We start from the raw sequence: 10,916 nt of genomic DNA, 5'->3' as shown, positions 1-10,916 counted from the left end.
CCCCCCGTGTCTGCACATGTGCTTTCCCCCCCCCCGTGTGTCATGTGCATGCACCGTCACATGTGTGTGGAGGTCAAAGGATAACTTGTGGGCCTAGAGAGATGCCTCAGTGCTTAAGAGCACTGGCTGCTCTTGCAGAGGACCCAGGTTAAATTCCCTGGTGGTGCCCAGGCACCTGGAACAAGTTCTGACTATATCTCATGCCCTCTTCTGCGGTCCCTGGGCACCTGCACGTGTGTGGTGCAGGCAGTGCACTGATCCACGTCAGTAAAAACAAATACAGAGAAGAAAATTAGAAATCTTTTAAGAAAAAAGGTGGGGCCAGGAGGTGGTGGCGCACTTTTTTAATCCCAACACTCAGGAGGCAGAGGCAGGCTGCTCTGGTTCCGGGGACAGCCAGGGCTACATAGAAAAACCCCATCTAGAAAAACAAAACCAAAAACCAGAAAAGGTAACCACGTAAGTCCGGTCTTCCTTCTACCTGGGTCTGGTGGTCGAATTCCGCTAGGAAAGGCAGCTGGCACCTTTACCCTCTGAGCCATCTCCCTGTCTATTTCTGTTTTCAGAGATAGAGTGTCATGTAGCCCAGGCTAGCCTCAAATTCTATGTAACTGAGAATAACTGAATTCCTGATTCTCCTGCCTCCAGTTCTCCAGTTAGTGGATGACTGGAGTAGGCTACCATGCCTGGGCGCTGCTGGGATGGAGCACAGGACTTCTGTCTCACTGTACACTTTACCCACCGAATCTTCACCCCTGTCCTCTCCACCTTCGTTCAACATCACCACACCTACTGCCTGGCTGGCCTACAACAGTCAGCCTGTTCCTCTCAAAGCTACAGCTAGTGGCCAGGAAACAGTCCTGTCTTCTACCCCAGGACCTTTGCATACACTGTTTTCAGCCCAAAGCCTGTCCTGTCCCCTTCTCCTTACACCTCATCTTAGTCTCTCAAGAACCATGTTCTCGGCCGGGCGGTGGTGGCGCACGCCTTTAATCCCAGCACTTGGGAGGCAGAGGCAGGCGGATTTCTGAGTTCGAGGCCAGCCTGGTCTACCAAGTGAGTTCCAGGACAGCCAGGGCTATGCAGAGAAACCCTGTCTCGAAAAACCAAAAAAAAAAAGAACCATGTTCTCCTGGGTGACCTGGCTTGATCTCCGTCCGTCCACCCTCCCTCTCCTCTCCTCCCCTCCCTCTTTCTGCCTCTTCCCCTTACCCCTCCTCCTATTTCTCTTCAATCTCTTCCTTCAGAGGCTTTGGTCTCTAAAGACACTGTGTCCCTGTGCTGCTTTGAATGAGAATGGCCCCATGGCCTTTATACTTTGTTTGGTTCCCAGTAGGTGCACCTGTTAAGGAGGGTTAGGAAGTGCGGCCTTGTTGGAGGTGGTCTATCGCTATCACTGGGAGGTGGGTGGTGGGCTTGGAGGTTTCAGAAGCCCATGCCATTTCCAGCTACCTCTCCTCGTCCCTCGTGAGCTATTAGCGCCAGCCTGACCGCCTGCTGCTGTATTGCCCAACTTAGTGGCCATGGACTCACCCTCTGAAGCAGTAAACTCCAATAAAGCCTTCCTTTTGTAAGTCGCGTTGGTCATGGTGTTTTGTCATAGCAATAACTAAGACAGACCCTGAGGCAGGTGAACCCCTCTCCAGCATATCCTGTAACCCTCTATAACTCAGACTATCACACTTCCATGCCTGTTTTTTGACTGTCATCTAAGGGCTGTTCCTAATGGCAGACTGGCCTAATGTGTGTGGGACACCTACAGAAGCACCAAAAGCTCGAGCTCCGCCCCCTCCCCGCTTTAGCTGCACACTCATCTACTCCAACTTGCCTGTGTGTTGTAGGGACCAGTTCCCTTCCCTACAGCCTGCGGCTCGCAGTGTGGGGAAGGCCCAGTGCATGAGACCTTCCAGAGACCTTCCATTCATGACAAGCAGGGCAAGGCGTATCAGAGTCCCCCCTCCGATGCTAGGTTGTGTTACATATGCGCCTTGCTCACACATGGCCTCTCCAACTAGGCCCCACTTCACAACCCTACAGGCCACTCATAACAGTGACAGTGACAGATGGCCACTGGTTAGGACACAGCAGCCACGAGCTCATTCTCACCTTGGGCTCTTTCTTTAGGCGCAGACGGTGGCCCCAGTGTGGAGTCAGGGACTTCTGGGCCACACCCCGGTGCCGCAGATGGAAATACTGGTCGTCAGGGAAGATCTGGGAATGCGATGGACAGGGCCATTGCTGGGACCCTGCTCCTTCCACAGGGTCTCCACGACTTTATACACCTCAACCAGGGGTCCAGATGAGAGCCACGGAATCCCAAATTGAACATGAAGGGGCACACAGACGCATATTTGGGGAGGTCTTGGGGACACCCTCCCATTTGTCCAGGTCTGAGGTTGTCCGCGTCCCACCCACCTGTCCCAGGTTGACGAAGCCAAATTTACGTGCCAGGCGCTCAGCCTCCTGGTAACCTTTGGTCACCCGCACTGCCCAGCTGCTGACATAGATGGGGGCCCGGGCTGAGGCCCACCTCACAGCCAGGAGGGCCAAAGCCAAAGCCAGATCCAGCCACAGCGCTGCCTGGGAGGGCCGCATAGCGGGGGGCGGGGCGGGGCGGGGCTTCAGGAAGCCACCCCAACCTGGACACCATAGCAACCCGAAGCTTTCAACTCCCAAGGGGCCTTGCGCTTCCTTCTTCCCCACCCCACCCCCACACCCGTGACGGGTGGGAATATCCCACACGGAGAGACACATCCATACAGACCTAAACCTTCGGGAACCTCATTTCCCCGCTTATATAAGGACACTCCCTCCATCTGCCCCTTAGGAGCAGGTTCAAGGTAACAGATGCCTTCAACCTTTATTTGGCTCCGCCCACTTTTCTCCACGCCCCTCCTTCGAGACAGCATCGTTTTTTTCCAGTGTAGTCCCGCCTCCTTTGTGATCAACCACGCCTTTTCTGGTCTGTCCAATCAGCGCTGATCTAAACCAGGCCCCTCCTACTTGTCTCTTTACTAGCTCCACCCACGTCAATTGCTCTCCGTCAATAATCTACCTCTTGTCCAATCAGTATCGTGCCACACCCTCTTGACCAATGAACACGCCAGCAGCCTGGCGCCCCGCCCCCTCCGGGCTCTCCTCCCTGCCGCCCCGGCCTCCACTCTGGCCAGAGGGCCATGCGGCCGGGGAGACGGGGCAGGCCCCACCTCCTTTGTCCGCCCTGCCCTCCCATTGGCCAGAGCCGGGGGGCGGGGGCGGAGCCAGGGTCCGGGGCCGAAAGCAGCGGGCCGGGGGCGGGGCCGGGCGGTGCGCGGGGGGCAAAAGTGGTGCGCTCTCGGCGGGGCAGGTGCGCGAGGCTGCGGGCGTGTTTGAGCGGCCTGCCCCGCGCCCGCCGCTGCCATGGACGGTCTGCGCCAGCGCTTCGAACGTTTTCTGGAACAGAAGAACGTGGCCACCGAAGCGCTCGGGGCGCTAGAAGCCAGGACCGGTGTAGAGAAGCGGTATCTCGCCGCGGGTGAGCCTGGAGAGGGGTGCATTGTCGCCTAGTCCCCAACGGGCACCATGAGGTCCTGGGTTCCATCACTGGAAGGAGCGCATGTCATGGGTCCTAGACGAGTTCCAGGAGGCCCTGCGAACCCAGACCTGGCTCCTGGGTCCTGTCCCTGGATAAGTTGTACGACTCAAGTACTGATTGGGCTCCTTGAAGTTTGGGTGTCCTCAGCCCTGGAAGGGGTTTACATCGGTTTCCTACGGGTTATGGGAGGCCCTGGGAGCTCAGACCTAGCATCACATCTCTAAAGCGGACTCTCATCCCAGATCTCTGTTTAGGTACCGTGAGGTTCTGGGGACTCTGACTTAGTGTGCACGTCCTAGGTCCCTTAGGGCCAATACAAAGCCATAAGGACTCAGCCCTGGAAGGAGTGCATATCTCAGGTCCCTGATGGATCTGGTAAAAGGCCTCATGAGGTACTAGGCACCCAGACCAGACTTTAGGCTCCTGCCTGGGAAGGAGTGCACAGCTGGGTCCCCAACAGATAACCAAGATGTCCTGAGTCCCTATCCATGGAAGGGGAACACATTATGGTTCCCCTGGGGACCCTGATATTATCTGGGGACTCTGGTCTACCAGTGGGGTCTCATCCTGGAATTGCAAGAAGGGGGAATTTTCATTTGCCTGCCTCTCCTCCAAAGTTTTTGGAAAAGAGCACCCTAGGGTCCTACAGCACTCTCCATGGGACCTGCCTCCTCCTGGGGCCCTGGATGCATGCCAGGCCACAAGTCTGGTTTTTCCAGTGGCCCAACTGGCCTCTATGTGGGTGGAAAAACAAGAGACAACACCCCCAGCCCCTATCAATCCACTGTGTTCCCAACCAATCCCTTCTCGCATGTTCTCATGGAGAAATGTCCCCATGTATCTCTGAGGCATTTGAGGCCAAGGCTGGAAGGGGACTGACCTAGCACCCAGACACTGGGCTTCTCTTCCTTTGAGCCCTAGCACAATAGCTCTGTATTTGTTGAGCTGAGATGGTGTCTGGGACCTGAGGAGTGGGGAGCCTGCAGGGAGGGACCATCCATCCAAGCACCCCAACTGGATTTAGGTCCGTTCTTGTTCCAGCCCCTTTCTACAGTGTGGTAAAGGCCTTGGCCTGTCATCTTTCTGAAGTGATTTTAGTGTGCTGCTTTTGGGGTCTTCAGAAGCCCACAGCCTTGTTCTGAAGTCCCTCTCCCTTCCTGGATCACAGGACCATGGTGACTCTGTGTAAGGACATGAAGCCCTTTGCCACAGATCCCCCACGGTTCCATGTACTGTCACTTCCTCAGCAGCTGGAGGGCGGGCTCCATACCCTGTGTTTGTGTGGAGGTTCTGATATCTGTGACCAAATTCCACCTGTGACTCAGCACTGCAAGGCAGCTGATTGTCCCACTGCGCGGGCCAGGTACCAGCTGCAACCTCCGTCCTGGCTTTCCACATCACCAGGCAAATTGCATCATAGTACCCTGAGAAGGGGCAGCCAGGAGGGGACTGAGGCCCAGGAGGCAGGGGCTGTGTTGGGAAACCCCTCACCTGTCCTGGTGACCTGTCTCTGTGCCTCTGCTCCCTGCCCTAAGGCCTTTGTCCAAGCTTATCCTCTTCCTGCTGAGGTTGCAGTTAAAGAGATTGAGGGACTAGTACACCGGGAAAACCCTCTCCACCCCCATGAGTGCCAGAGACAGGGTGCCATCCCCCACCTGCTTCAGGACCCTTATCGCAACTGCCCCAGATGGCCACGCTCTGCCCTCAGACATTAAATGAGGCTGGCAACTTTACTTGGGACAGTGGTACAAAGGTCACTGGGGCCAGCTGCTGCCCCCTCCTTCTTCGTCCTCCGGTTCCAGATGATAAGACCCAGAGCAGATGGAAGGAGGGGCAGGGACTCTGAGCTTAGACTCAGAAGCCCGTGTCCCTGCAGATAACAGTCTCTGGGGGAGGAAGGAGGAGCCATCCCAGTCCCAGCTGCCCGAGGGCAAAGGTCCCTTCAAGTGGATAAGCCTTCCCACGTCACCCCTTTGCCCAGCCTCTGACCTTCACTGGAGCACAATAAGGCTCCAGGTCCCCCAAACACAGGTCCTTAGCTCTTCTTTGGCACCTTCTAGTGGCAAGTTCACAATGTGACCACAGCCAACCACAAGCACCCCAGGGTGCAGAAGTCAACCCCAGCCACACCTGCACATGGACAGCAGGTGAAGTCGGAGAATGAGGAACAGCTCACCTTGGTTTTGGGGAGGCAGGGAGTTCGGGAGTTCTAGCACACGCTGGAGAGAGACAGAGACAGAGACGGAAAGCGAGAGGTCTTCCATTGCAAGGTTGCAGTAATCAGATTTCATGGCCCACTTGTTTGGCACATGCCTCTACCTGCTGAGCCATCTGGCTGGCTTCTCCTCACTTGCTCTGTGAATCTGTAACTCCTCGCCTCAAGCAGAGGTCCAAAGATCTGTTTGTCTCTGTCACCTTCTCCCAAGTGATGAGTTTCAGAGAGGCTGCAGCAAGCCTGTTCTTGTTGGTTCTGTTTTGTTGGTATGTGCTGAGTTCATGTCCTCGGGCCTTCGTAGAAAGCATTTAGCCAACTGAGTCGTCTCTCTCCCCTGCCCTTTTGGGTGGTAGGGTTTGAAACATGGATTCTGGAACCCAGGCTCCCGTTGAATTCACTCTGTGGTCTGTGTGCTCTGTCATCTAGTGGTCCAGAGGCTGACATGGGAGGGGTCAGAGTCCAAGGCCAACTTGGGCTACACAGTAAGACCCAGTCTCAAAAACCTCAAAACAAAACAACATCCCCCACATAGTGAATGTGGCAGAGCCTCTAATCCCAGCACTCAGGAGGCAGAAGCAGGCAGATCTCCAGGAGTTTGAAGCCAAGCAGGACTGCATTGTGAAACCCTGTCTCAAAGAGAAGGAAGAGGAGGAGGAGGAGGAAGAAAGAGGCTGAATTCTTGACCCAAAACTGAGCCCTGGGCATCAAGCCAGGGTTCAAGGCCACAATAGGGATTCACTGCCCAGGACGTCACCAGGAAGGAGGTACAGGGAGCTGTCAGACAGGTGCTATGTCACAGGCATTGCCCGACGCCCTTGTCTTTGCAGGAGCCCTCGCCCTTCTAGGCCTGTATCTTCTGTTCGGCTACGGGGCCTCTCTACTGTGCAATGTCATCGGATTTGTATACCCCGCATATGCTTCGTGAGTGCAGCAGGCAGTCCACAGGGGTGGGAGGCTTCTGGTGCTCCCAGATGGCGGGACCCTGAGGGCAGACATGTGTATTCCCATCTGGACAGAGTCAAAGCTATCGAGAGCCCAAACAAGGACGACGACACTGTGTGGCTAACCTACTGGGTGGTGTACGCCCTGTTCGGTCTGGTCGAATTCTTCAGCGATCTACTCCTGTTCTGGTTCCCTTTCTACTACGCGGGCAAGGTGGGCAGCCTGGCCAGCCTGGGAGCCGGAGGGGAAGTGTACGAGTGGCTTCCCTGTTTGACAGTGTGTTGTGTCCCTGTGTGTGGGTCAGGGCTCTGTGGGACAATGCAGTGTGCTCCTATGTGGGGGCTGGGCCCTGTGAGTGACAGCGTGCTGCGTCCCGTGCAGTGCGCCTTCCTGTTATTCTGCATGACCCCCGGGCCCTGGAACGGGGCGTTACTGCTGTACCATCGCGTCATAAGACCACTGTTTCTAAAGCACCACGTGGCACTAGACAGCGCCGCGAGCCAGCTAAGCGGAAGAGCATTGGACTTAGCAGCTGGGATAACACGGGACGGTGCGTACTCTGGGCAGATGCCCATGGGGCTTAGTTCGGATACTGGATTTGTTTTGATTTTTTCATCCCCTTTGAATTTCCTTAAATTTGTTTTTTTGTTTGTTTTTTGTTTTGTTGTTTTTTGAGACAGGGTCTCACTAGGAACTTTCTTTGTAGACCAGGCTAGCCTTAAACTCATAAAGATCCACTTATCTAAGCCTCTTTCTCGAGAGCTAGGATTGAAGGCTCATGCCACCATACGTGGCTAATTAGGTTATTTTGAGACAGAAAGTATTCATTTAGCCCAGGCTACCCTCCCACTCACTATGTAGCTGAGGGTGATCTTCTGCTCCCAATCTTCCTGCCTCTACCTCCTGGGTGCTGGGGTGACGGGTGTGACAGCATCACCCTGCCCTCGCTTGCTCCTGGGTCTCAATTGACCCTCTGTCTGTGTCTGTCCCCGTGACTGGATTTGCCTGTCTGTCCATTCGTCTGTCTCGAGCCTCCTGAGTCTGGCTATGCTCCTTGTCTTGCGTCTCGACCACTCCTGCATGGCTCCACTGTTCTCTTACTGTCCGCCTCTCTCTCCTTGGCTGCCGGGAACCAGTACTACAGGCCTTGGCTCAGGGTCGGGCTCTCGTCACCCCAGTCTCAACATCGGAGCCCCCAGCCGCTCTGGAACCGGACCGTATGTAACTCTCTGGGAGGGGTTGTATAGGGCATATGCATATGGTGTGTCTGCATGTGTGTGCATGTGTATGGCGCATGCTGCTCTGGGCATGCGTGTGCATGTGTATGGTGCATGTGCCTGTGGACAAGCATGTCCCATGAGGAGCAGAGTGCAGAGGTCTATGTTCAGACGTCTGCAGAGACCATGTTCTTACCAGCTCTCCATCAGAGCTACTCTGGCAGGAGGGTCCCCAGGCACCCCCAGCCACCCTCACACACCATCCTTTCCCTCCACAGCCAAGTCAAATCAGAGCCCGCTCCTGAGCCACAAGTGAGGTCTGCTGGCAGTCTGTGTGCGGATCCCCCAGCCACTGACAAGGAACACACAGCTGATGATGTTCAGGCCTCTGACAATTCTTCAGACTCCCAGACAGAGGAGACACAACCGCAACCACAGCCACAACCACAACCACAGCAGCAGCAGCAGCAGCAGCAGCAGCAGCAGCAGCAGCAGCAGCAACAACAACCACAACAGCAGCAACCACAGCACCGAACCTCAAGCCCAAGTAAGCCAGTAGGAAGCCCCTCACGGGCTGCGAATGGGCAGTCCCCGTCCCCAGTCAGCCCAGGCTCCGCATCTGCATCCCGGGGTCAGCTGGCCACTGGCTCTGTCAGCGGCTCCCAGATTCCCAGCAAGTCCCGGCCCCATCGCAGCCGGGGCAGTTTGACTCCCAGAGCTGCACAGCATGCCCGGCTGCCCAGTGGGACACTGGGGTCTGCTCAGCTGCCTATGCGCTCTGGAGGTGCCTCACAGCCCACAGGCCGGTCTTTGGGACCCAATCGGACAACAGGCCGCCACACAGGAACAAACCAGCAGACCCCTCAGGTCTCTGCAGCAGCCCAGCCAGCAGGCCGGGCAGCGGCAGCAGCTGCTGCAGCAACACCAGCAGCAGCACCAGTAGCCGCAACTGCACCCACTTCCACACAGCGTGTCAGCGTCTCCGCCCAGGGCTCGCCTAGAGCCCAGTCTCCCGGTACACCCCCTGACCCCACCCAGGCTGGCAGCAAGGCTCCCGTTGAGCCCGTGGACGCAGGTTCTAAGAGCAACAAGCAGGGCCAGAAGACACAGGTGGCCGGCAGCACCTCGGTGCCCGATCTGTTGGCCCCCTGTCACTCGGATTCCTCTCTGGATTATTTGTCCGAGTCCACCACGGAGATCACCTGTAAATGGCCAGAGTATAGTCATCAGCTGCGCTGCCCAAGACACTGCTGGCTTTTGCCACACTTGGCGTACTAGCAGCATGCCTGGACACCTGTGGGCCACGAGACCACAAGGGACACCTGCCCAAGGGAGCCATGTGAAACACTAGACCACCAGAGCGCCACACAAGAGCCATGTCGAATAGCTGCCCTCCATAGAAACAAGTCAAGCATCTGCCAAAAGGCCACGTGAAACACTCACCAGCCAGGCCTCCACATGTCACTCCCAAGTGAGGCACCTACCACACAGCCATGTGAACCACCCCCACAGCGGCACCACACTTCAATCAGGGTGCACGTAAGACACCATCCGGGGTCCCCCGTGTAACATCTATCCTCCAAAGCACACAATAAAGTCACCGCTCAGGCTCACCTGAGGTGTGTGTCTGCTCAGCGCTGGATGAGCCTCCTGGAGCACCAACCGTGTGGTCAGGCCCCAAGGGAACTGAGGCAGAGGAAGGCAAAGTCACCTCCCCTGGGTCCTGCCAAAGAGACCAAGAAATACGCATACCCAGGCAGGAAACCTCTGTCCTTCCTGAGACAGAATTTTCATATATAGCCCAGGCTGGCCCAGAACATATGTTCTCCCATCTCAGCTCCCCAAGTTCTGACATCATAGCTATGAGGCACCATTCATGGCGTCCCTCTGCTTGAGATAAAAAGATAGTATTAGTGTTTACTCCAGATAGAGAGGGCAGCCACAGGCTGTACCAGCAGTGAGTCAAGTCCATCTGTGAAGCCGAGCTTATTGGGGTTACACACAGGAGCAGGAGTAACTCACCCCGGCTTGGGCTACCAGCCCTCTCCCTGTTATTGTTCAAAGTCCAGAAAGGTTTCTTGGGATTTTCTAAGATTTTTATTATTTTTATGTCTATGTGGCGGCCTCTGCACGAGGTGCCCAGAAAGGGCAGAGGGCCAGATCCTCTGCACATGGCGTTGCAGGTACGAGCCGACAGCATGCATGCTGGGAGCATCTCTCTTGGCCCCTTGTCAGTTTTCCTGAGCCTCACTCTCTTCTTGATATTCTGTCTTGCCTCAGGGAGAAATGTCTGTCAGGAGAACACAGCCACGTGCAGATCCATCCCCCTCCAACTCCGTGGTAGACTTGTGGCCAGGTTCATTCTCCCATCTCTCTTCCCAGAAAGAGTGTTAGGGGTTAGCTTGGGGTGGGAGCCAGGAATGTCAAGCAGCTCTTGACACACACATGACACTTCTGCCCAGCCAGCTGGAGTGCTGGGCCATGCACATGGGATCAGTGTGGGACAGAATCCGAGCGACTACACCTGCAGATAGCTGTGGTCGCAGACACCTAGGTGTTTAGATTTTTTTTTTTTTTTTGGTAGATCTGCAATGAAATCCAGCAATTCTTGAATACTGGGCCAGGGCTCTACCCTGGCCACACCCCCAGCCCCTGGCCCTTCAGTTAGATTGTCCGGATCAGGGAGGTCAGTAGTCCTACGCCACAGTATTTGCTCACACGGCTGTGACAGTGCTTAGTAGGAGTGACTGTGTCCTGTACAGTCTTGGGTAATGCAGTTTCTCCCTTCCAAGGATCTGTGTGGTTTTATGCATCCAACACAATTTCCAGAAAACAGTAGCTTAGAGGCCAACAGTCCAACCATACCCCACCCTGAAGTGGGGACTAAGTTGGACTTTGGGGTATTGGACTCAAAGCATTCACAAGTTCAAGGCTATCCTCTGCTACATAGACTAGCCTAGGCTACAAG

At 55.7% G+C, this 10,916-nt stretch overlaps 2 protein-coding genes across 3 annotated transcripts in view; one reads left to right on the top strand and one right to left on the bottom strand.

Annotated features, from left to right (window-relative positions):
• Pcsk4 (proprotein convertase subtilisin/kexin type 4) overlaps nucleotides 1–2,595 on the bottom strand; it is a 7,937-nt gene extending 5,342 nt beyond the window's left edge. Inside the window, exons 1-2 of the mRNA XM_028771628.1 lie at nucleotides 2,416–2,595; nucleotides 2,107–2,211 (exon numbers count right to left, since the gene is read on the bottom strand). Coding sequence (XP_028627461.1) covers nucleotides 2,107–2,211; nucleotides 2,416–2,595 — 285 coding nt within the window. The remainder of the gene's footprint in view (nucleotides 1–2,106; nucleotides 2,212–2,415) is intronic.
• Nucleotides 2,596–3,342: 747 nt separating this feature from the next.
• Nucleotides 3,343–8,382, top strand: Reep6 (receptor accessory protein 6). 2 transcript variants are annotated; one of them, XM_028771729.1, is made up of 6 exons: nucleotides 3,343–3,514; nucleotides 6,617–6,710; nucleotides 6,806–6,944; nucleotides 7,113–7,281; nucleotides 7,868–7,948; nucleotides 8,227–8,382. In XM_028771729.1, exons 1-6 carry the CDS (start codon nucleotides 3,400–3,402, stop codon nucleotides 8,262–8,264), a joined length of 636 nt encoding a protein of 211 aa, XP_028627562.1. In that variant the 5' UTR covers nucleotides 3,343–3,399; the 3' UTR covers nucleotides 8,265–8,382. The 2 variants fall into 2 exon arrangements, with proteins under 2 accessions (XP_028627562.1, XP_028627563.1); XM_028771730.1 differs by lacking the exon at nucleotides 7,868–7,948 and having other exon boundaries at nucleotides 3,347–3,514.
• The last annotated feature ends 2,534 nt before the right edge of the window (nucleotides 8,383–10,916 follow it).

The sequence above is a fragment of the Grammomys surdaster genome, unplaced genomic scaffold (assembly GCF_004785775.1).
Source record: "Grammomys surdaster isolate TR1022 unplaced genomic scaffold, NIH_TR_1.0 209, whole genome shotgun sequence".
Lineage (NCBI taxonomy): Eukaryota > Metazoa > Chordata > Mammalia > Rodentia > Muridae > Grammomys > Grammomys surdaster.
This window is presented reverse-complemented; position numbering and strand designations above follow the sequence as displayed.

Excerpts from the sequence above, each read along its gene's own strand:
- Reep6 (XM_028771729.1), top strand. The coding sequence starts at position 3,400 with ATGGACGGTCTGCGCCAGCGCTTCGAACGTTTTCTGGAACAGAAGAAC. Across the intron at positions 7,282-7,867 it reads AGCTGGGATAACACGGGACG|TACTACAGGCCTTGGCTCAG; the intron begins GTGCGTACTCTG and ends GCCGGGAACCAG. Across the intron at positions 7,949-8,226 it reads AGCCGCTCTGGAACCGGACC|CCAAGTCAAATCAGAGCCCG; the intron begins GTATGTAACTCT and ends TTCCCTCCACAG.